The following is a 26,642-nucleotide window of genomic DNA, read 5'->3' on the forward strand; positions in this document are numbered from 1 at the left end:
TACTAGCCAAATAAATATTTCACACACCATCGGTCTAGATCTTACAGACTAAAGTTGTTACTGTGGGTTCCCCCCCAAAAAAAAACCCCACATCAATACCTTGGGTGGGATTCAACTAACTAGTCCAGCTAGCACAAGGGCTTCAATTACTGCAGTGGGGATTTCTCCCCTCACCTCCCATGTGCCTACAAAAGTTTGTGGTGGGAGGATCTTTCTGTCTGGTAAGCAAAACAAAACAAAACCATAGATTCCCTTCACTGAACTAAAAATTCCCAGAGATTTGTGGGAAGAGGGATAGACTGTTACTTGGCAATTGCAGCTCTGTGAAGAGAATAGGGGGTCACCCCAGAAGCCTCTGCTCCTTTAACAAATTGCATTTCTTTGGGGGAAACCCTGGCCCCAAATACAGCAACTGAAGATTTCCATAGCAAGGTGCTCTGCATTGCCTTCCCACTTAACCTTGGGCAGCCCATCCATATAGGGAGGGTGAGTAGGAATCGGTGACGAATGAGGCTGAATGTGACTAGCTTTTATAGCTAGGGAAGAAGTTCCCCCCTGGTCCGCTCCCAAACCACGCCCCCTAGCTCACCCACGATTGGCTGTGATCGTGGGCAACGCCCCAGCAGTCCGCATGGCCAGAGGAGGAAGTGCTGAAGACAGAACGCCACCCCTGACCCACCACAGCTGTGCTGGAGCTCAGCCACTGCTCCCCACCAGCTGACTTGATTCGAGCCATGGGTGGTTCATCATCAGTGCTTTGCATTTCCACAGCTACAGGTATGGCCCCAAGGTCAGTTTGTAGATTTATTGCCATGTTAGTTTTGATAATAATGGCAGTACTCTTGCAAATGGCTGCACATTGTGCAAATATTGTGCGGGACTTTATGTATGTACTGATCAAGGAAGGATAAGTGTTCTAAAACCCTAGGAAGAGCTGGGTTGCAGAATGGCCCTGCAGGTAAGCAGCTTTCATGCTACAAATATGGGTGTGTTGCTATTAAGAGTATTCTTTAAAATAATGTGAGAAGAGGTGTTGAATGCTTCACTGTCTGTGGACACACTGGGTTCTTCACTCATGTACTGATAGCAAAACAACCACCCAATGCTACACTTCACATTTTTCCTCTGTTATCTCTGTGCAGTAAATTGCCACATGTGAAGTTGTTCCATTTTTTAAAAAAGCTAGGATTCCGAAGATAAGCAATCATAAAAATAGTTATGGCCTGCCAACTCACTAACAGCTGGAAGACTGAAGAACTGGATCTTAATAAACAAAAAACCCAAACTTTGCTGTTCATTGGGCAAAAATGACACATGCAGTGCTACTGATGAACTTAATGATCAGGACCAAGCAGATAGGTGAAGCAGAAAATCAAATTAATTCTGGTAGTCATTTAAAAATTAAATGGGATGCAGAGTACAAGAAAGGCGGGGGGACAAGTTTATACTGAAAGCAGTGTTGGCCACATGTATACATGGAAGAGCATATTCACAACAGGAGCTCAAAAGATAAGGAGAGGGTGTTTTCTTCAGAAAAGGATATCCTTAAGAAATATATTTTCAGGAATTACAATGGGTGCATCAAACATTTTAATGGTGTGGAAGAAGTTGAAAATGGCACCATCTGGAACTGCGAATGTTTTCATGTTAAAAATCTGCTCAAGAGGGCAGCATTCAGATGAAATTTCTTCATCTAGGGTTTGCACCCACCTGCTTTTGCCATGTGTTCAGGAGACTCACCCAGACCCCAGAACCCCACCAAGAGCACCTCTGTCTTGTCTGCACTAAGTTTAAATTAGTTAGTGCTCAGAAAAGCACAACAAACCCCCTTCTTTCTCTTTCCTGCTCATTCTGCTTTCTCAGCACACGGTATTTAATAAACTCTATGGCAACATTATCTATACCCATAGCGATATGCAGGAAAATATTATATTCTTAATGAAATAATACATAATTTCTATGTTATATTTTAATAATGTATTTTAAAATGATGCCTTAAGACCTTCATGAGCACTGAATTAAAACAGCACTGACAGTATCGTTTATTAATAATAATAATAATAATTAAGGATACCTTGTAAGAAAAAGGGCATTTAAGATATGGAACCCACTTCCCAAACAGGTAGCTCTAAATCTTTTACTGCTATTAATTTTCCACATCATTAATTTACGATTATTTCTAAGTTGTCGTCCACATGTTCCCATTGGTTTTATATGTGAGCCACTCTTCTGTGTGACTCAAGGTTTTATTATGAAATGTTACATTTCCCAAGAAACCGCTTAATGTTGCAACCCATCTAATCTCTTTTTTTGCTTTCCCTGGCTTTTGCCTGTTTACCACCTGGCTCTCTGCTTGATCTTCCTCCTCAGTTTCATGCTCCCGCACCCTGTCTTGATGTCCTCCCTTCAATCCACTCACTCTTACTCTCTCGTCTTCCCTCTCTCCTTCATAGTAGGCTCCCATCCTACTATCCAACCAAGAGGCTTCCACCCAACCTCTCTCTCTCTCTCTCTCTCTCTCTCTCTCCTGCCACCTTTTTCACTCCCATTTTCCTTTATGTGTATTGATCCATTGGTTCCTGTTTCCCCTTCTCTTTTCAGTGGCTGGGACTCATACCCACTGTCTGCCCTGTCCTGCCTTTATCCTCGCGGGGCTGGGTAGCGCTGCATCCTCAGAGCACTCTCCCCACAAAGTCACTTCTGGTCAGACCACCAGCACCTCAATTTACCAGAGAGGATGCCTCTTTGTCCTCTCCTCACACACTATTTGACAGTCAGAGCAAGAGAGGAAGATGCATTGAAAGAACAGGGAAATAATGCATGAGTGTTTGGTGTAACTATGGGTGGAAGATCAAGACTTTATGCCTGAACAGGAATATGATGTGCATAAAGATACAGTAATGATATAATGTCCATTTAACATAATTCTAAACTAGCATAATTCTAGCCTTGCACGGTCTACAAAAACTGAACTACAAAATTCACTGTCGTTTAATGGCATTGGAAGTACAGGTCTACTACAGTGGTACCTCAGGTTAAGTACTTAATTCATTCCAGAGGTCCGTTCTTAACCTGAAACTGTTCTTAACCTGAAGCACCACTTTAGCTAATGGGGCCTCCCGCCAGTGGCGTAGCGTGGGGGGGTGCAGGGGGGCCGGCCGCACCGGGCGCAACATCTGGGGGGGCGCGCTCGCACTCGCAGCTGCTAAAATCCACGGGTTAGGGGGCGCAAATTACTTAGCTTGCCCCGGGTGCTGACAACCCACGCTACGCCACTGCCTCCCACTGCAACCGCCACACGATTTCTGTTATCATCCTGAAGCAAAGTTCTTAACCCGAGGTAATATTTCTGGGTTAGCAGAGTCTGTAACCTGAAGCGTATGTAACCTGAAGCGTATGTAACTTGAGGTACCACTGTATACTATTTATTTGGGGAACAACATGGTATATTTATTGTAAAACTATTGTTGATGTGGAATCAGTGACGGATAACCATTCTAGTTATCCACTACAAAATCCAAATTGACAATAATTTTACAATAAATGCACAACATTGTTCCCCAAATTAATTTTATTCAGGACTAAGCAAAGACACACTTTTATTCATATATTTGGAGAAAAAAACCAACAAGAAAATTATATAAAGAAACCTTCCTGTAATGCAAAGGTGTGAACACTATAAGGCAACAACTTAAATTACTATATAAAAAAAGTGGGGCGGGGGGAAACAGTAAGGAAGAAAACTGCAGCTAAATCATGGACACAAGATTCTCACATCCAACTCAAAGTATAATACATTGTTCTGTCTTTTACATGGTTGGTTAGGAATCATTCAAGTGTGTAATATTCTGAATTGTAGTTAGAGGATTGAGATGTTATACATTCCTGATTTCAGAGGAAAAAAGGGATTGTAGCTTTTCTTAGCACAGGGGGAGAAAGTTATTTTCAAGCAACTTAGAAGAAGCAGTATCTTAGCATTCTATAGTGCCATCAGCTACAACCTGGTTCTTTAAAAATATGAAGTTTTATTGGCGTACGTTTAACAAACATTATTACGAACTGTAGGTTCAGTTTGCATTTCCTTTTTCTTTCTTACTCAGTAGCTTTGTAATATAACCACTCTTTCTTAATGCAAAACACCTGTTTGCATGTAAGTTGGGGGCAAACATTAATTGTGTGCTGGGGTTCCAACTTGAATAAAATTTGGGGGGAGGTTAAGTCCGTCTCACATAATTGATCACAAGATGTGGCAGGAATGGCAATGCCCATCAACTGGGGGGGGGGGCTGCTGAGGAGGAGACTGATCCGGCATCCAGGAAGTGTGTTGCAGCTGCTACTGCCCTTTGGCAGCAGTGGGCAGTGCCTTACTTGGAGGTTCTGCTGCCTTTGTGGATCTTGCCACCTGAGGTGAGCACTTCACCTCACGTCATGGATGGACTGGCCCTGCCCACAGCCTACTGCAAGGGAGGTTTGGATGGCAGCCTAAGTCTACTTTTACAGATGATATATTTTTTATAAACAACAACACAAAAAAACCCAAACCACAACCTTGACTGAATATGTGGATATTTTTCCTCACAGGATAGGATGAATGAGAAAGATTTCAAAGTGTACCTTAAGAGAGCTATGAAGTGATTTGTAGTGATAATAATATGCCCTGGAAGCTTGAATTGCTTCCTGCAGACAAACAGTAAAAAAAAAGAAAAGCCAATAATCAGAACCAGTGCTAAAATTAGCAAATAGCAGAATTCAGGTCAAACAGATGTGTCCCGACAACCAGCAATTATTCCCAGAATAGTGCCAAGTCTTACTGAAATCTTGCTATTACAGTTAATCTTGTTTGTTTGAATGTGCTCCTTTTATGGTTCTGCTATTAGCAGTCTGTATTCTCATAACATCTTATTTAAAACTCTGTTCGTACCAAGTTACAAGGTTGTACCGAATGCAGTACTCATGCAGTGGGAATTCCTGGTGCCCCCCTCCTCATTCCAGCCACCTGTGGCACTGAAAAGCCTTTTTGGAGTGCTAAGAGACCCTCAACAAATGCCTAGAGTGTGGGGACAGGAAGCTATAGCAGGAGGAGCTTTCAATGTACTCTTGCCCAAGAACTGAGACTTTCTACAGAGGCCCTTCTCACTGTCCCTTCAGGTATCCATAAGGAGACAGTGCATGGGGGCAGCTTTTCTGTGGTGCCCCTCTGCTGTTGGAACCCCATCCCCCAAGAGTTCTTTACAAGTCTTTCACTGCTTCAAACCTTTCTTTTGGAAAGCTTCTTCAGCTTTTCCTAAACTATGGTTTAGATGCCTGAACACGGCTGATGTCTCTCAGTGGAACCCAACACATAAGGTTACTGTAAGAGCAAGAATAGAGAACCCCACGTATATCACCCTGAGCTACTTGGAGGAAATGTGGATTACATACGTAGTGTCATGGACTAGCTGGATTCAGAGGAAATGTGGGAGGCAGCCGTTGGGGCAGGGTAAGAAGGGGGGGGGATTGGTGGTGGGATGACGATGTGTGGTCAGAGGGAGAAGAGGGAGAAGACTGGGAGGAGGAGGTGTCAGAAGCTGAAGAGGCTGTGGCAGAAGGCAGTGCAGAATTAGGGGCAGGAGAGGAGGGGGGCAGGAGAGAGATTGAACCTGCTTGAACCAGCTCCCCTTCCCCCGGACTCCCAGAACACACAGAGAAATGAGAAAGGGCAGAGCAACAAGAGGGAGGACAGTGGAGCCTTAGGCTGCCAGGAAAAGGAACTAGGCTAGGGGAAGAGCCTTAGACAATGGTAGGAAGGCAGGGACCTTCGGTCCTTGCAACTGCTTCACTGGGGCAAGACCCACTGGGAAGGGGTTGCTGTGACCACTAGGACTGAGCTGTTTTGTTTTTGTTTTTTAATAAAGCGTTAACTTCACTGACATCAGGTACTTTATCGCTTTATTGCTGACCTACGCCTGATTCCAGCTTCTGATATGTAATAATTATTAGATAGTGAAGAGTTTTTATCATCCTAGAAAATAAACCACTGTTATGGGAAAGACATGCACACTGTAGGCATGAGAGTGTGTTGCATAGTTCTTTTAGGGAAAGAAATGTGGTTCAAAACAGAAATCTCATCACTAAAATAAATAATTCAAAAATAAAATAAAATGAAGAGTTGGTCCAAAATTGATCCATGCCACTGCCAACAGAAAGTATTCTACTATTGGGATAAGGATTACGTTATTATGTGCAGAAGTAATAGCCACACTGAATTGGTTGTGCTGAACCCAGTCGTAGTAATGACTAGCTCTTCACAGTGCTGTTCATTTAGACACCTCAAAATATTTTACAGATGAGGGCGACTGTCTAGTGTCTCTGTTTTACAGATGCTGAAAATGGAAGGCAGAGAGAGAGAGAGAGAGAGAGAGAGAGAGAATGACTTACTCAACATATGAAGATTGCCTTGGTATCCCTCTTAGAGCCACTTTAAGAAGTTGCTCTCACACTATCTGTTTCTATCAGCAAAGTGAGCACATTATGCTATCAGCCAAGCCAGCCATTCTTTAAAAAAAGAAGAAATCTGCTGTAGGTAAGAGGACAAATCTATATGGATATTTGCAGAAGCCTCTTGAGAAAATTATCTTACTGGGTGCTGCTGCTTCTTTTTCATCCCTTTCCTGCAGCACACACTGAGCCCTCATTTATTTGGTGGCTGTTACAGCAACACATCCCCTCCGGTCGCCCCCTTGTAAACCTTCCCACATCAGACAATGTGGTGGCAAGCAAAGCACTGATGGGGGAGCATGTGCCCAACACCTGCTGTTCGAAAGAAAACAAGTTACCATCATGGAAACACCTAGTTCATGCCAGAGACTTCTGTGCAGATCCTACAGCCCAAATCTGCTCTCACTGTCATGGCACAGATGGACCATTCAGCACCTTCTGACACCATCCTTCTGACACATCTTTCCTTCTCTATCCTGCTCAGTGTTGCACTAAAACGCAAAGGGGCTATTCTTCAGTTCCTCCTAGCTGTGAATTTCTAAATGTTTGAAAGAAAAATTCTAAACACACTGAGATCACCAGCCCGCCTTCTCTTTATTTACGCACTCTGATGTGGAAGCCTTGTCTCCAAATTCAGGAGTAGGCAGCAATTACTCACTGGTGAAGGAAAGGCAATTTGCACACCCTCAGAGGCACCATCTCCCTATTTCACAGCACAAGATTCCAGGACCCTCCAGTTCACGTAGCTGGGCTAGGAAAGACCTCTGCTAGTTCACCGCCAGTTCATCAGAGACAATATGCACTAGGCAGATCAATAGTTTGGCTCCGTAAGTATAAGGCAACTTTTATGTCCTTCATGTCTTCCAGAGCTTACTTCTGAAATTCCAAACAGGTTTGAGACGAAATATCTGATGCATCGTCCCTAATTGTAAATTAGGAGCCAATCTTAGGGATGTACACTTCCTTCCTTCTTCCATGGAGCAAGATTTAATTTCCACTTAGTACAATAGAATTTATTCCCAGGTAAGCAGGTTCTGGGTTGCAACCTCAGAGTTGCATGCATGCCAGCAAAACCATGATTTGCAAACCTACTTGAAACCATGGCCAGCATTCAGTAATTATATTGGTTCAAATACAGCCATGAACAGACAAAGGAAGGATTTCTCTCTATATAAAGGAAAGAAAGAAGGAAGGAAGATAAAGGAGTGCATGTTCTGAGGATTGCCCTCAATTTGCAATAATAATAATAATAATAATAATAATAATAATAATAATAATAATAATAATTGCATGATGCCAGGAAGGTATCATGGCAGGAAGGTAAACGGCATTTCCGTGCGCTGCTCTGGTTCACCAGAAGTGGCTTAGTCATGCTGGCCACATGACCCGGAAGCTGTATGCCGGCTTCATCGGCCAGTAAAGCGAGATGAGTGCTGCAACCCCAGAGTCGTCCGTGACTGGACCTAACAGTCAGGGGTCCCTTTACCTTTAGTGTTACATCTGCACCAGGTTTAAGCCTTAAGCTAAGATCAATGGACCCAGCAAAAGCTGATGAATTCATCAGTTTTACCTAGGCATGCCAATGTCCTTTCCTAATTTAAGCTTACTCCTGGAATCTGGTGCAACCACAGCTGTAATGTTGGGTCTTGCCAAGAAGAAAACAAATTTGCATTTTTAAAACGTTATCCCATTTGGGAAATGGCCACTGCCGTGTGTGATGACTGAATAGGAAGCCGTATTAAAATACAGGAGGAAGGGTCTGCATTTTCTTCACCCCACACAATGATTATCCAACAATTACACCACAGCAGGTGGAGCCAACTTGCCTAGACCACTATCTCCATAGCATCATAGTTAAGCCAGCCTTAATCAAGTTACCTCTTGTGACAAATCAAGGTCACAAAAACCTGTAGCAAAAGAAACGGCAATTTGCCAGCCCACATGGCAAAGGTAATAGAACTGCATATGAAAGATCAAAATCATCCACTGCCATACAAAGCCACAGACCTGGATTTTTGGTGAATGTTTTACACTCTGGTGTATACTTCTTCAGTAATGCATCATGGATTCTGATAAAAAATATACTGCTGTTCTACTGCGAAGGAAGCCAGTAAAAGACTTCAGATATATTATGGATTCTCTGTCAGTACGTTTATTTATTGTTTGCTGTGTTTCATTTGAAAATCCTTTCGCTTAGGACTGAAAGTCAGTTGGGAGAAAAAACCTAACAGCATTTAGCTAAATACTGGAGCATGAATGTGTGTGCATATGATTGATTGATTGATTGATTGATTGAATTTATATACCGCCCTATACCCGGAGGTCTCATGCATGGGTTATATACTACACAGCACACACATGATTTTTTGCAAGAATTTCTACATTATTTGTCAGAATTTCTTTGGAACCTTTTTCTCTTTTAATAACAAAACTTGTATTGTGACCTACATGAGAAATTTGAACTGTGATCCAATGCAAAGGTGCCATTTTAACTTCAGGCACATACTTATATATCTTCCCTTATACGATTCGTTATTTTTCATGTAGTTAAAACAGAGAGTAGGAGAAGCACACAGAGAAGAGGGGCTTCTGCCTGTTTTGTCCAAATAGAGCATGATCTTTGAATAGTGCACCACCAAATCCTTCTTTGAAATTAATGTTAAAATATGTATGCCCTGACTTCTGATTTATTATATCATTGACAAATAGTAAAGAGGACAGGCACGTCGTAAAGTTTATGGATGGAGTGATGGCATGCACAATAATGTCTCGTAAAGAATAACAGGGAGGGGGAGTTATTTATTCTTGTGGATTCAAGAACGTACAGATAGACTGTCTGCGTGCACAGAATTTTTCATAAATATCCCACAGTGCACCCCATTGTACAGCCGCCATACATTAATTAGAGCGTTCAGCAGACACTGCAATGTGTTACACTCACCCAAGTGAATCTTCATTTTTCACATGCAGGGCCTTACTAATTAAAATCAGCTTTGCAATTAAATGTGGAAAATTGTGTTAAACTTTCAAGCATGGTTTTAAGGATTGAGGGGGGAGAGCCAGGGGAAGGAAGCAATGTATTTATTTTTAGGGTGTTTTATTTTGTTGCAAATGAATTTTTTCCATCAATATAAGAGCCAGCAAAAAGGGACGTGTGAGGATTTCTCCTCCCGCCGCCACCCCCGCATTATAGATGCTCCTCTCTGTTGCAAGTTGCAATGCTCCACTATCTCTCTGCCAGTACCTGGCCCGGTTCCAATGCTTTTAGTGAGTGCTATCTGTCAAGGCATGAATAATACAGCCCCTAGGCTGTCGGCAGAATCCAAATGAGGCATACATCAGGAAGCAAGCACTCGACTTTAGCTCCAGAACATGCTCCTGTGAAGACAGGCAATTATTCACCCACGGCTGCAGCCATGGCAATCAAACTGGTGGGTGAAAAGGTATAAGAAACATGGGGGGGGGGATTGAAGAAGAAAAAGAAATATGGCACAACGAGCAGAGGAAACTCAATAATTTTCTAATAAGGGAAGGTTTTCTAATAAGAGAGAGAGATTGGAGTCCTTTCATTTTTTTAAGGTCTGGATCTGAACTGTTTGTCTAAGACTTCAGAGGATGCTAAAGCAAGCCTGGTTGTTTTGTTTTTAAAAAGTGCACAGAAAGGTAATGCTAAACAGGCAAGTATTTACTTTTTAAAATAAATTTTCCAGGTTTCCATTTTAAAAAATAGGGGATAAAAAGGAAGAAAGAGATAAGGACCCAAGTATTGTAAAAACGTTCTGTATCAAATGGACTATTAACAAGGGGGATCTTGATTAAGGGGCTAAAAGCAGAAGGCATCCCATTCCTGCAATCATGGTGGTAGTAACTTCACACATAGGTTTTCCTCCTTAGGACTTTAGCAGATGACCAGGGTGGAAGGGAAGGGTGGGGAGAGAGATGGAGTTTTATTTTTAGCTCTATGCTTGGATTCAGGACTAGCAGCTCAATAACCTGTTCCTTTGTTAACGGGGTGGAGGTGAGACTCCAACCTTTGCTGTGGACAGATGGCCTTTTGCCACCTTTTAATTACTGGGTTAAATGTGATTAAGTAATAGGTAAACACTGTGCATAGTGAGGTGGGGGCCACAAAGCCAAAGAAAAAACCATTCATGAAATGGCAAGGGAAAGAGTAATGCTAGTGCTGGTGCTAGCCAGATTACTGCCCTCCAATTTTTATTTTATTTTATTTTTTAAGGCTGCATATGCACTCTTGCCAGAGTGATCAACTGGGGAGGCCAAACTAGATGAAATACTAATTGCACGAATGCAATTGACATGGTTGTTTTTGTTATGTAAATAGAAGCCACAGGGAGACGTGTGTGTGTGTGTGTGTGTGTGTGTGTGTGTGTGTGTGTCTATATGTGTGTATGTTTAGTTTATATCTCCTTCCCCCTGCCACAATTGGGGGGGAAATTGCCTCTCCAAAACTGCTATTTGAATGGTAAAGGAAGCCCCCAAAGGCTATCTATTTTAAAAGAAAAGGTAATATTTAACATTATATCCAACCTGGCCCACAATCCATTAAAAACAACAACAGAGTCCTCTCCTCCAAAACAAAAAAAACAAACAAACAGGCAGGTAAAATGTGTAAATCAGCAGTGATGTCACACGTACAGGCTTGAGTGCAATTTAAGGCGTTTTTCCTTTTTGGGTGATTCTTAAAGCTCCTGATCAAAGTGACCCAACTTTCCTTACCAAGTGGGCAGCAAGAGTATTTCAAAATGGAACCTGCAGATTTTCGTTTTGTATTCTTATATTGTGAACAACCCTGAGATCTATGGATGAAGGGTGGTATACAATTGTAATAAATAATTTTTAAAAAATCTTTAATGTATTGTTATGTATTTTTACACACACACTGTCTTGAGCATTCTAACTGAGAGTGGAAATTAGGACACGAATTCTGCAAAATAAATAAAATAAAACAAAACAGGACTTTTCCAGGTTCAGATGTGGGTGTTTACAATGCCAGAGTAACATTTTGCTTTCATTTGTATCTGTGGTGCTTTTTCCCCAATAGCTATGACATCACAATTCTGAGGCATGCATTTCCAATACGCTAATACAGCATTTCTGGGGGTTCTGTGCTGCTAGCATAACTAATAGCCTCATGAGTTCGCCTGATTCCATTTTAAAATATCGAAGTTAGTGGCTGTCACCACATCTTGATGCAGCGAATTCCTAAGTGATGTGTGAGAAATGAATACTTTCTTTGTCTGCCCTGAATCTCCCCACTAATCAGTAGATAATTACAGGATCTAGCATAATCATGAGATTGGGAGAAAAGCAAGTGCCCTGAGTTTGTACTGTTATAAGTTGGCGGGGGGGGGGGCAGGATCCCCTAAACTCCTGGTTGGCTAGGTCTTCCCCATAATTCCTGGATTTAATCAAAGTTGGGATTAATCAAACTGTGCCAAACACTCCTGGATTCAGTTTATGTTAATGAGCCAGGCCTCTGGCACAGCTAGCTGAGTGTGGGTCACTGGAGGAACAGAGCTAATAATGGCTGAGACATTAACCCATCAATAAAACCATTAGGAAGGTGAAGGCTATACCAAATGAGGAAGGGTAGGGCCCCTCCTCCAGCTGGGTGTTGGTGGACAGAGACAAAAGGGGGTAAAGGGTGTAGCATTTTGGTTTGGAGGATGTAAGTGAACAGGAACTAAGTGCCTGTTTTACAAACTTGAGAGAGGGGCCAGGGCAGAAGGCGGGCTGTCTGTTTTGTGCTGCAGAGAGGGTCAGATGTGCTGTTTGGGGTCTCTTTGAATCTGAAGTTGCAGCAATGGAGGAAATAGGATCCTCTTGGGATGAGAATACTCTGCACTCTCTCCATCTAGCCTCAGGTTGCATATGTGTGTAAATAAACCATATATCATAAAGTCTGTGTTGTTCTCACTGTCCAAAAGGAAACACAAACTCTGCTACCTCGTGGAACCTCACAGAGCATGGAGATTGTAATGGGTAACTATAGTTTGTTCTAAGGTGAAAACTGATGCTCTTCCCCTCTTTCCTCCTCTTGTGGGTGAAGGAAGGAGGGCAAGGAAGGAGCTCATAACTCTGAGGCACATTTCCTGCCAGGTAAACTAGGTTGTAGATTAGGAGTGGGAAACCAGAGGCCCCTCCTGATGTTGTCAGACCATAGCTCCCACTATTCCTGACCAATGGCCATGCTGGCTGGATCTGGTTGGAGTTGGGAGTTCTCAACAGCCTCTGGAAGGCCACAGGGTTAGATTATCACGAAGAAGCGTCAGGTTCCATGCATGAGATAAAGCTTCCCAGTTCATTCTTTCAGGCACAAGGAAGGAGAGTGCAAGCTGAGGAAGAGGAGCTGCTGACAAAAGCACACAGCAATCTACAAAGCCCCGATCCAATGAGATGTGCTGGAGGATGCAGACACACAGTATTTTGGGTACTGGGGTAAAGGTTGGAGAACTGAAGGAATTGGAATGGGCATGAACAGAAGGAACTGTTTCAGGAGCAGAAGCAGCAGTAATGTTCAGTTCAATTTAATAAGGTCAACACACCAATATTAAAGCATTACATATTACAATAGCAGCAATCTGCCCTATGTCTGTGAGTGTCTTTATTTTAACGCTGATCTTGGACTGAAGAAATTCAGCCAGCTACACTGCAGATACTAAAATTAGAAGAAGAAGAAGAAGAGTTTGGATTTGATACCCCGCCTTTCACTCCCTTTTAAGGAGTCTCAAAGCGGCTAACATTCTCCTTTCCCTTCCTCCCCCACAACAAACACTCTGTGAGGTGAGTGGGGCTGAGAGACTTCAAAGAAGTGTGACTGGCCCAAGGTCACCCAGCAGCTGCATGTGGAGGAGCGGAGATGCGAACCCGGTTCCCCAGATTACGAGACTACCGCTCTAACCACTACACCACACTGGCTCTCTAAAATTAATAATTACTGGGAGTCTGCTGGATGAACAAAAAACCACCTATCTGTTCAAATACTGCCTTCCAGCTGAAAGTCGTGAGCACAGTGTAAGCAAATGGCATATGTCAGTAATAAAGAGGTGTCCCTTCACAGGAAAATAGAAGTGGAGCATACTGAAAATCTGGGTACAAATGCTTTCGAATGCAAAACTGCAATATTGTTTCCATTCATCAGAAATTACACCATTTCCTGCTTCCACAAACGCACAATGCTATTCAAAACAAAGACGTATTTGCAATGTGGAGGGGGTGGGGAAACTCTTTAAAAAAATTATATAGCGAGTGTCAACTGAAAGCTTCCTTTCCAGTCCTATTAATAAGAGGTCTGTTCCATGGACATAACTGATAATTAGGGTGTTAAGAATTCACTAACAGCCAGAATTTTTTTTTTGATACTTTTCCAAATTGTCTTGTGAAATGTCCTCAAATTTTCATTTAATTAACAGCTTCAAAATCCAGTCTGTTCGTGTATTGACATAGCAGGATCATGTCAAGAAAGCAAATAATGAAAAATACATCTGAAAGTGAAACTAATTTCAACCATGGATCCTTAAACACATGAACATTTATACCCTCTAATTCCTCCCCTCCCCTGTATCATAAACATATATTAATTAAAATATTTGAAAACTATATCTAAATTCAATTAAAGCATAAAACTGAACTTAATTTGTTAATAAGAACCTAATATTAATATAATTCAAACACTGGATTGATCCTGGAGTTTGCTAGAGAGAAAGGAGTGCATTTTGCATTATGAAAAAATGAAGAAAAGGTGCAACTTGAAATCAAAACTCAAAAGAATCATATTTTCCTTTGGCAAGCCAATAAAGTCAGTTATTCAACTCTTTGAAATAACCCTGCAGATTAGACTGATATATATTTTAAAATGTGACATGTAAAACTATTGCTGATTCTTCTCTATCTGCATTCAGGGGAAAAAGCATTCATCATGTTTTGGGTGTTTGTTTGATACAGATGCTAATATATAATTCTAATATATTAATGAGCTGTTCACTTCTTTCAAGTGCCTTCTAAATTTCTTTTCTCTACTTGGGACCTTCTTCTGTCTTGCAGAAAGCTGTGGCTTTATTTCTTCTCCTCTCATCACTTCCGGTCTGTCCTGCTCACCTTCCGGAAGGATGGCTGGGTTTTAAGAATGACAGTGCAGCCAACGTTTTCTCCCCATTTTACACACACACTTACACCCACCCACACCCACACACCCCTACACTACTCTACAAATTTGCCTCTGGAGACCACCTGGTAGTCTGCAGATCACTTTTTGAGAACAGCATCTATGGACACATCTTAAGTCTGAGCTGCAAAACCGTTATTTCCCCTTAAAAACCATTGGGAATCATCAATCAAATTCTAGGACCAATAAATAAGTCGTATGCTGCAGGCTTGAGCCCCACTCATTTATTCACCCACAATTTTTTCCAACACAAATCTGTGCCACATGGGGAATCAGATACAGTATACCAATGCCACTGCTGTTGTTGCTAAAAGTGTTCAGGCGTGGATTAGATTCCTTGCACCATCGGCAAAGATTCCATTGGTCTGGTGGAATCTCTCATTAGTTCATGGTAAAAGCAAACCCTAGCACACACCAGAGCCCTAATTCTCAAACTGCTGTCTTATGACTGGGATATTATACTGTGAAGAAAACAAATGGCTGAAAAACTAAAGAACAAAATGACACTTTGGATACAATATTTAATGCATATTAAGTTCGTCGTTATTATTATTTAGTTCAGGTATTTATATACCACCTAATAGTCAGAATTTCTAAGTGGTGAAATCCACAAAGCCTTGTACTAGGCTGTGCACATCTGTCCAATTGTCCCCCATTATATTTGGGGGCATTGTGATGGCGGCTTCCAGTGGCCTGAGTTTGACACTTGTGTAATAGAAAGGAAGCACTGAGGCCAAAGTGGACATCTTTGAAAACCAATCAACTAAGTACTTTTTCTCGTGACTTTAGGGTGGAACTACTATGGATGGGCAGTCCACAGTTAAGTGTTAAAACATCTGTAGAAGAAACTTCAATCCCCAACATCTTCAGGTACAGACTTCTGTTTGAAACCCTGGAACATAGCTGTCAACTTTTCCTTTTTTTAAAAGGGAAATTCCCTTATTCTGAATAGGATTCCTCGCAAGAAAAGGGAAAAGTTGACAGCTATGCCCTGGAAAGCCACTGCCAGTAGGCAGTGCTGAGTTCAATAGACCAATAGCCTGATTCAATATAAGGCAGCTTCCTATGGGTGGTATTCAACTAAATACATGTATGAACACAATAACTTCCACTTGCTCATCCGGACTCCCCCCCTTTTCCCATTACAAGTTACCCTGCCACCGCCAAATCTGCTCTGGACAGTTGGAGAAACCCCCAGAACCTATTTAGGAGGCATATAGGGGAAGGAGACAGGGCTGAAGTCCTATTGCACAAGCAGAACTTGTTGGGCTTGTGCGAAGTGTTACTTAGCACCGTGCTGAATACAACTCACTGTTCCTATTCCCATTTTCATATTAGTTATGGCTTGGCTCAGATCTCCTCTGTGTTATGCTCTGCTGGTCTTTGGATATATGGAACGGATGAGCAGTAGATGTATATGAATCCCTTGAAACCACATGTCAACGAACTTGTACTTTAAACACAGAAACATAAAGACCAATCTGAAGTAAAGGCCATTGAATTAGGTCCAAACACACTAAACTAACATGTTGTTACTGGAAATTTTATCATTCATCAAAGTCTACAAGGCCTAGCTACTGTATTAATGGCAATAATATAACCATCTGGATCTCAAAGACCCATTATCACTAATCTGTCCTAGAATTGTCCCTTTGAATCTATCCCCGTCATTGAACTCCCTGTGCTCAAAAATCTAAGTTCTTATTCCAGTTATGAACTATATTAAATTATGGAAATCACAATAGCCAGGGGTGAGGGTGGGGAGGTGGGGGTGGGGATAAATGTAAATAAGGTCTCATTTTAATTTGCCTTGCATGAACCACAAAACTGCATACGTTGCCTGACAAAATATAAGCAGAAAATGTGTATTCATGAAAAAGTGTCTTCACTAAAACAGCATTTACACATTCTGTATTTGGGGATTTACTTCTCTCCGTAACTAATATACCTAACAGGACGTAAGTTTGAATAGAAAGTGAGGAAGGAACACCTCAATATCTCAGTGCTTGTTTCCTTTTGTTAGATTTTCATTTTACAGTGCAGTTTTGCATACAGAAAAGTTAATGATTGGGAAAGCGAGACTGCAATTAGAAGCAAAGAATGGAACACAAATAATAATAAAAGAATTATTCGGTACACTATTAGACCCCCAGTGATTGTGCCTAGGTCATCAGCAGAATCATGTCAGGTAACTTGCTTACTAAATCGCTTCATTATTTGCATACACACACACACACACACACACACACACACACACACACACACACACATTACCTTCTGTGTCTTGCATATTTGCCACTAACATGACCACTGCCATCACAGCCAGGAGTAGGGCAGCTGTAAAAAGGAAGGAATTAATTATATAGGTGTTAGTGTGCTGCACAGAGATTATATTGAAAGCAGGCGGCAGGTATTACAGAGATGGAGGGCAACAAAGACAGAAAGAGAGAAATCAAATAACTGAAGGAAAAAGGGTGGGTGGGGATGCTTTTTATTAGCAAATCCCAGGGGAATTAATTTCATCAGTGCAGCAGGGCATGAGCAAACCACCAATGAACTTGAAAGTGCATTATAACCATTAAAAGGCATGAATTTTCTAAATTGCTAATGGGGATACATTTTACACTCGGCGCACTAACCTGAACAGCTCTTGTATGGCTGGTTCCACGGGAACTGCAGAGAGATGGAAAATATATAAAAATTTATCATCTATCACAAGTACCCCCTTCTCCTGCTGAAAATTGCCAAAAAAGGCTGTGTAAAAAAGCAAGGGTCAGAATGAATCATGCAAAGAGATTCTGGAGGATGAAGGTCACCCTGAGCAGGGGCCTTGAGTGATTTACTGAAGCAAGAGACGTACCTCGAACACCTTTGGACCGTGTGCGATGGCGCTTCTCGTCTGCATCCACCTCCATCTGGGAATAGATTAGCAGGCAGTCAATGCTCTTATCCTGCATGCACAGACTATCAATGCACAGGCTGATACAGTCTCTCTCTCACACACAATTTATTGACAATATTTTAATTCCATTTTATCCTGCAAGGGGAGAGCTTGCATTAAGAGGGTTCTTTTAAAAAATGCTCCCTACATTTGTTTAGAAAGAAAAAAATACCCACATGGATTTATTTATTTTTATTCTAATCACCTGGCTTATGTGCTCTCTTCGTCTTAACCAGTTTCGTGACTTAAAATACCTGTTTAGTAGGTTTCCTTCCCCCCAGTTTCTTTATAAAAGGTCTTTCTTTAAAGGAAACCAAACAGAGGGAGGCTATAACAGATTTCTCTGCAGTTTGAAACTGAGGTTAGGTGCTCTAGCATATTGGGAGGCTTTTAAGAGAGAATTTGAGGCAAAAGAAGAAAGGAAAACAGAGTCAGAAGCACAAAAGAGATATTAAGGCTTGGTATGTCTGCCTGGTCTTGAAACTGCTTTTTCTGCTTGTGTTTGCTGTTGCCTCACTTTAGATAACTTGGTCAAACCACGTGTTATGGATTAATATTATAAACAATGACTTCAAGTTTCATCAGCACAGGTCCTCTAAATGAATCATGCTCCTTAATCAGAGATCCAAAGGTGTGCTCATATATGCTCCCTGGAAGCATATATTGTATTCATGAGGTTCCCTTTAATGCCGATGGAAGGACTAGCTCTACATGCATAATAAAGGGGGGGGGATGTTCCATGCATACTTGTATCAAATGAAATGAATGCAGAAGACATTTGTGGGGCAGCCAGCTCCGGTGAGGCACTGAAGCTCCCATTCCCAGAAAAGACCGCTAGATGGATGTGACGGGATGGCAAAGAACCAAAGTCATGTCCAGTCATGGCAATGTGAGGATTTCCAGTCTAACAGCCAACAGTGGTACCTCTGGTTACGTACTTAATTCGTTCCGGAGGTCCGTTCTTAACCTGAAACTGCTCTTAACCTGAAGCACCACTTTAGCTAATGGGGCCTCCCGCTGCCGCCGCACCGCTGCTGCGCGATTTCTGTTCTCATCCTGAAGCAAAGTTCTTAACCCGAGGTACTATTTCTCGATTAGCAGAGTCTGTAACCTGAAGCATATGTAACCCGAGGTACCACAGTAGTTGAGATGCCTAGCAATCAGCAATCATGTGGTTGGCATTTTAAAAGTAAATTGCAGGTGTGAGGACCTACATTCAGAATGGGACCAAAGAAGAGAGTTAGGGAGTTCATATTTATTTTGGGGGAGGGAGATTTTTAACCCTTCCTTGCTACATTCCCGACCAGAATTTCCTTCGAAAGGAGATTTGCAGGTAGGGGAGGGATGATCAAGGCCACAGCGGGGGTGGGGTGGGGTGTGTTTCAATGGATTAAAGCCTTCTATCCCCACATTAGGTTCCTGATCTGGATTAGGATCGTGGTTGCAATTTACTTTTTAAAAAGTCGATCAAGCAATTGTTAATTGTGTGATTAGCATCTCATCTACAGTTTGACCCTCAAACCACCCCCAATAGGCTGTCATTTGAAATCTGGCAAAGGTCTCACCATATTTTGTATAAGATGCTTCTACTGATACAATCCAGTGCATGGAACAAAACAGAAAAATGTTGATATGAACAGTTTATGAAAACACCATGGTGCTTTGAACCTAAGTCCTTCATGAAATAACTAAGAAATGGCCAGCATTCCCTTAAAAAAAGAAATAAAAAAGAAATCTTCAAGAAAAAAACTGTGTTGTAATTGAAAAAGACAAATCTCAGTACCAGAGCCCAGTGGGAAGTTACCCTTCATCTCCAAGCGCTGCTGGATGCCCCTCTCACACGTCTTCCTCAAAGAAAGTAGTGAGAAGCTGTCACACTGAATAAATACCTAAAGAGCTGCTGATCATTGCCAGCTCTCATGCACTGGAATTCGTTTTAAAACAATACATTTCTCAAAATAGCACACATTTTTGGATTTAGAACAGAGGTGGGAAACCTGTGGCCCTCCAAATGTGATGGATGCAACTCTCACTATCCCTGAGTATTGGTCATGTTGGCTGTCTTTTGGACGCTGCTATTGGAGAGATGTGTTTGGTGTGGCAGCAATTCCCCAGCCGCTACAGACCATGCCCGGAAACGTTTGAATCGTTCCATTTCACGGAAAGTGGTTGCATTGGATGGCTAGGTGATCACGCACCCTTCCATTGTTTTCAGTAAAATGGCCCTATTTCGTGACGATGGCATACACCTTTCCGATTGGGGGAATGATATATGGCTGGCCGATATCGCAGATGACTTGAGGCATTGGTTACAGATGTGAGGGTATTTGGCGGCGAGCCTTTGGGCTCTTGTGGTGGTTAGGCATTGTTTGACCTTGTGTGGGGGAGGGGAGGTGTGGCCATCACCTGCCCCTCCATGCTTAAGGGTATTCCGTTAAAGGAATCTGAGGGTGTTGATCTTGTCCGAAGCCCGGTCAGGGGCTAGGGCCTTGACACGACCCCTACGGGAACACAAGGGGGAGCTTGAGTTGGTTTGCATCAACAGGGCTCCCCCTACCGGGGGTTTACCCTTACCGGACTTCCTGCGCAGCGGGCAGGAGTCAGATATAGTTGGGTCCAAACAATGCCTAAGCCAATACCGCTCACATTCTGTAATTCAATCTGAATTGAGAGAAAAAATGACCTAGCTGCATTTTAAACTGATAAAGTCGAACTCTAAAAAGAACTTGAAATGAAGCAGAGAGAATTCCTTGCAGGCTTTATCAGTCAAGTCATGCCAGAATAGCCTTATTTCTTTTTCTGATAGAATTACAAGCTTGGTGGATCAGGGGAATGTCGTGGTTGCAACATATCTTGATTTCAGTAAGGCATTCAGTGAAGTCTTCTATTATATTCTTGTGGAGAAGCTGCTAAAATGTGGGCTAGACAATGTTAAGAAGAAGAAGAAGAAGAGTTTGGATTTGATATCCCGCCTTTCACTCCCTTTAAGGAGTCTCAAAGCGGCTCACATTCTCCTTTCCCTTCCTCCCCCACAACAAACACTCTGTGGGGTGAGTGGGGCTGAGAGGCTTCAGAGAAGTGTGACTGGCCCAAGGTCACCCAGCAGCTGCATGAGGAGGAGCGGAGACGCGAACCCGGTTCCCCAGATTACGAGACTACCGCTCTTAACCACTACACCACACTGGCTCTCTCTAAGTAGATTTGTAGCTGGTTGACCGACCAAACTCAGAGATTGCTCACCAAAAGTTGCTCGTCATGCTTGGAAGAAGTGACCTTGGGGTGCCACAGGGTTCTGTCCTGGGCATGGTGTTGTTCAGCATCATTTTAAATGACTTGGATGAAGGAATGGAGGGAGTGCTCATCAAATTTGCAAATAACACGAAACTCAGAATATATCTGTGATTTCTGCATTGCAGGGGTCGGACTAGATGACCTTTGGGGTGCCTTCCAACTCAACAGTTCTGTGATCTACTCACAGATGAAAAATGCTAAAGAAATTTGTGTTACCCTTTTCTGCAAATCAACTATAGTTTTAGTTTATCCTATAGGTTTTCTTTACACTTATTAGATGTGTTCCTTTTATATGTTCCCTTTAAATACAAACCAGGGCCTAATGGGGAAAAAATTGTAAAAAACAAAACAAAATAAAATTATTTACTATGTTATGAACCTGCTTCTGTTTCAATACTTTGTGATTTTTGTTTGTGTTAACCCTTTTTCTTTTTCTTTTGCCTTCGTCTTTACTGTGAAGGGAACTGTTAGGGATAGAATCTTAAAAATATTATGTGATAATGTTCGCCCCCCCCCCCCAGCCAAGCTAGGAAATGTATTTCTACAGCTGAAAAGGTGATTGTGCATATGTTTTGCTGTTTACAAGTAGGTTCCCTCCTGGAAGTCAGAGCAGAATATTCCGTACAATGATAAAATGAGACTCTTAATTTCTCTGTTTTACTAATGAGTAGTTTTCAGCTGACACATTAGAAGCTATAGAGGCTGCAAGGGGCAATTGTAAAATACACTGTGCTCATCTGAAAATGCCTTTACTAAAATCAATAAAATGAGAGATTTTCCGGCATTTTAAATGTGCCTGCTCATTCTACCAGGGGCTTGAAGCAGAGTCAAGAAGCCAGTCCAGCTTTTGCAGGAAACATTCTTAACCCGTGGTCTATTCATAATCTAATTAGGTTCATCTGCCAACCTGGCTGTTTTGATTTGCAAATGTATAGGAATGAAGCAGCTCAGACAGCTCATCACCAAAACTGCACTGACATTGGGCAAAGCTGATACTCTGCTCAACAGATCCTTTGTGAAATGTAAGTTGCTGTTTTATGACAAAGCCACTCAGAGCAATTAAAAAAACATACATTTCTCGATAACAGAACTCTAATAGCATTCATGTCTAAGAAGTCCTTTTGTGTTCAATGGGGCTTGCTCCTGGGTAAGTAGGTATCAGATTGCTGCCTAAATTAGGGCTTATTAATGCTTGCTACAGAGATGCCTTCTTTATGCTATGGGCAGTTCTTGAGAAATATGACCCTGATTTTGATTACTGCTACTGTAATTTTATCAGTGCTACTTGTAACTGGTGTTTATTTCAATTACGGACAAGCTAGAATTGACACCAAACACATCTGTATTCCATGGTTGGGATTCTCTTAGAATATGTAAGTGAAAATTAGTGGCTATGTTTAAAACGAGTACTTGATGCCATAATTGGCTAATGTAGTGTTCTTTGGTCATTGTCAAATAAATAAAACTGAAGCCAACAACCACCAGTTGCAGTTGCAATTCCCCTCTCCACCAAACAAATGTGTCACAGCTCAGGGATGAAAAGCTTGCCTTCTTCCACTACCCAATTTTCAAGAAGAGGAACATAACAGGTGACATGATAGAAGTTTATAAAATTATACGCAACGTAGAGAAAGTGGTTAGAGAAAAACGTTTCTCTTCCTCTCACATAATACTAGAACTCATGGGTATCCAATGAATGCTGGAAGATTTAGGAAAAACAAAAGAAAGTGCTTCTGCACTTGTTGATTGGACAATGGAACTCACTGCCACAGGAGGAAGTGACGGCCACCGACTTGGATGGCTTTGAAAGAGGAGTGGACAGAGTCATGGATGGCTATGTTGTACCTCTACTGCTGGGAATCACAGGCGGGCAGAGTGCTATTGCACTCATGACCTACTTGCACGCTTCCCACAGGTATCTGTGAGAAAAGGATGATGGCCTTGATGGGCCAATGGCCTGATGTTCATATATTTATATTACATTATGTATAATCTGAATAGTCTCGCTAATGCCATCTCATTCTGGTAAACTCTCAAGAGCAGTGCCAAAACTATCAGTCACTTTGGCTTGAAAAAGCCTAAACTCAATTTTTGGAAGTCAGCAAAGCTCATCTGTTTAATGGATATTCTGTGTCTGTCGTACACAGTAAGAGAGGCCTGTCACTACTTTCCCCCTCACCGAGCCCTTTCGTAAAGTGTTTGCATATGTCTGTTTCCCTGCTTCTAGGTTCTCTCTATGTAAGTGCCAGGACATTTGTTTCTCTGCTGAACCAAGTTGACCAATCTAGTTTCCTTCATAAGGACGAAGAACGGGATCCTCTAATTAGCACAGGCTTCCCTAACTGGCTTCCACAAGCCCCTACTTCTTGCCATTGCATATAATATTGATGGGATATGTCACCGGAGAAGTGAACTCCCTGTGCCAATCCTGTATTTTAGATTTTCAACAAGAGGCAGTCATGAGTTCAACTATTCATCTCTCGTGTTCATCCTACCAGATGCTTCTGTGAAGCACACATGGCCTGGCTGGAGCTGTTCCATGTCCTGGGTGGCCTAGCAAACATGATTGATAACACTGTGGACACTTTGAAATGGCCTGAAAAAACAATGCCAGAAACTATGGAATTAGCACTATGAGTGCCTTGTTCCTTATACTATGATAGGACAAAAGTTTTCTTTTTAGAAAGCTTTAGAAAGTGTGTATGTGTGTGTGTAGCAATTCTAATACCCTAATTAACAAAACTATTTTTATCTGTAATTAAACCCTTTGCGTTCACCTATGCTTAAACAATTGGCTGTTCTACAGTTTATAGATAAACAAATATTTGGCAGCATATTGGCCTGTACTTCTCCAGCACCAGTGCCTGGAAGCCTCATGACCTATACCCGCTTCTTGTTGGAATTTTACCCACCCAAAATGTGTGGCACAGATATTTAGTTAATAATTATGATATTTAATTAATCCATCAGAGCCGTTGTCTTTGTGGCTGCTTTTGTATATTGTATTATTGTTATTTGCCCCACTGTAAACTGCTCTTTGACCTTAGGGAGAAGGGAGAGTAATAAATAGCAGCAGCAGCAGCCTTACAGTAGTGTACAGTGGCTGCTAGAAAATATTCAGCCAGAAAAGCGCTCCTGCCTTAGCTGTGCATCCTTCGGGGGTTGTGCGGCTATTTCCTTTGAATGCTGAGCTCTGTGCACACTGGCCTACGATGAGCAACTGAGATGCTTTGCTAAAAGCTAATCTGTGCAGACCGCAGCCTGCACCTGTGGCAGTCACACCTGGAATTCAATTCATGCTGTTTTCCAGCAGGAACTGTACACGGAGGGGGGTCATATATGCCCTTACCCTCAGAATATTTGCACATGGATTGCACAACTTGCAGGGATCATGATACAGTGAGATAAACTTCTGAAATATCATTTCTTCAGTGACAAAATTAGTAACCATTAATGAGCATGGTTTTAACTATGGAAAGGCATCATAAAAATAAAATGATGCATGTATGTGTATATGAAGACTGACTACCTTTCAATTTTTGTTTCCCCTCAAAAAAAAGTATAAGATATCCCCCCTTTATTCATATAAAATATCTAATTTCTATAACGTGCTATACTGTTTACTTCAATAATTAATATCCTACACCAGCAAGTTCCACAGATTAATTATACATTTAATAAAATGTATTAGGAAATCCAGAGCTTTTACATTTTTTATGAATATCTTAAGGGGTGATAGCTAACATTGTGATGGGATCATGTATATTTGATGATATATACTTCTTATGGCATCACGAGAACTTCCAAAACTTTTTGGACCAATGGGTGGCTGCTTTCTCTCACACAATTTCCCTTTTGCCATTACCAGTTTTATGCTGCCAGTATCCATATTTCAGCTCGCCAGGAATCCCAAATGGCAGTGACAGCCCATTGCTCTGTGTTTTGCAATTGGAACCATATAAAAATTTACAGGGCAACAATTACAGTAATGGGTTATAGCTGCCATCTTGAATCTCCTGTGAATGCTGACAAAGGGACAGACTCTCTTGTGATACCTAGGGAAGCACTGAAAAGAAGTGAAACATACTTCTCAGAGAGCTCCTGTTGCAGAAATATAGGAGAGGGCTGTGAAAAGGGTTGACCTGTTATAAGCCTATTTGCACTAACCATTACACAACTAAACAAGCAACAGACACACAGCCTGGGAAACAATTTTGCATGGGTAGCTGTGCTACCTTTATCATAGCTAAAACACTAGAGAATCCTGAAATATCTTAAAGACTACCGATTATACCATGCTATATGCTTTCACAAAACCCAACTGCGCTTGCCAGATGCAGGAAGAATTACCTTCAATTGGCAAATAGCTTTGGAAACAATACACTAAGTAGAGCAAGGACTCAATGTGGTGCCCCTCCAGATGTTGCTGAGCTCTCGTCTTTCTTGGTTGGGACTGATGGGATTTGGAGGACATTGTGGGTACTACAGCCTTCAAACCTGGACTTCAAAATCACCTTTTAGCTACCCAACTGGAATGACCAACATCATCTTCCCATAGCAGGACTTCCACGCTGTTATTCCGTGCCAAATTTCTAAGGGGTTGCTTGGTATGGGGAAGGCTTTGGCCATATTCTGTCACAGATTAATGTTAGTAATTTGCACCATAGCTGAGCCATAATGAGACGGTAAGTGCACGACAAGACAGCTAAGCCTCACATTACAGCAACTTGCAGTCGCTAATCAACTTTAGCTTAGTGATCTGCATCAAAAATCCTTTCATACTGCTGCAAATAAGGCACAGATGAATTTGCAAAACAGGGGCCCATGCCAGCAAAGAAGGAGAAGGAAAGCAGATTGTTGGAATTTTCCGTAACACAAACACCCGCAAATGCTGGGACTTGATTCTATAGTGGCATATATTTTTGTTTCCAGGAATTTGAAGGAGGAGATAACTTGACTTCAACTTTCTGCAATCCAAAAGAATGAACAAAACAATGGTGAAGAGTTTATGGGTAACAAAAGGGCACAGGCAACCATAAACTGGTAGAATAGTGGACTGTTCCAAGATCCCGCTTATATTCAAAAGCTCACCAAAATATTTTTCCTTGCCCCTAAAGCTTAAATGGTGTCGCTACTGTTAGGTAGGTTACAACAGGATGCTCAAAATCCTTTCACTATGTGTCTAGACGCTATACAACACCATCTGCAGTCACCAAGTGAGGGTTCGGTGCAGCTTCCAATGCAGAACACATAGGGAATGCAAGGAAATTAGGTCTTACTGCTTCCGTCCAATTTGATAGCAATGTAAAAAACCACACACCATATTTTCCCTCTATAAGACGCACCAGACCACAAGATGCACCTAGTTTTTGGAGGAGGAAAACACGAAAAAAAATATTCTGAATCTCAGAAGCCAGAACAGCAAGAGGGATTGATGTGCAGTGAAAGCAGCATTCCCTCTTGCTATTCTGGCTTCTGGGATAGCTGCGCAGCCTGCATTCGCTCCATAAGACGCACACACATTTCCCCTTACTTTTTAGGAGGGGAAAAGTGAGTCTTATAGAGCAAAAAATACGGTATTTAAAAAGTGCATGCATTTTAGGGTAGCATGTTTATTGATACTAAATATTTAATTTTCTAATTTTGAGCTTGAATCACATTAATTAGCAAATCCTACTAGCGACCACAGATGAACAAAACAGTGGCTGAAAAGCGTGCCTCAATAAATCAAGCAACACTGCAGTAGTG

The 26,642-nt window shown here is 41.8% G+C and overlaps 1 protein-coding gene across 18 annotated transcripts in view; it reads right to left on the reverse strand.

Moving 5' to 3' along the window:
* MYT1L (myelin transcription factor 1 like) overlaps window positions 1-26,642 on the reverse strand; it is a 313,980-nt gene that overhangs the window by 112,774 nt on the left and 174,564 nt on the right. For 17 of the 18 annotated variants that reach the window (XM_081188979.1, XM_081188974.1, XM_081188981.1 and 14 more), the window contains 3 exons: window positions 17,523-17,577; window positions 17,302-17,335; window positions 16,937-16,999 (listed from right to left, as the gene is read on the reverse strand). The exons of the other annotated variant lie outside the window; for it this stretch is intronic. In XM_081188979.1, coding sequence (XP_081045105.1) covers window positions 16,937-16,999; window positions 17,302-17,335; window positions 17,523-17,577 — 152 coding nt within the window. The remainder of the gene's footprint in view (window positions 1-16,936; window positions 17,000-17,301; window positions 17,336-17,522; window positions 17,578-26,642) is intronic. 18 annotated transcript variants of the gene reach the window in all.

This window comes from Podarcis bocagei, assembly GCF_964188305.1.
Source record: "Podarcis bocagei genome assembly, chromosome: 3".
In the NCBI taxonomy this organism is placed as follows: Eukaryota; Metazoa; Chordata; class Lepidosauria; order Squamata; family Lacertidae; genus Podarcis; species Podarcis bocagei.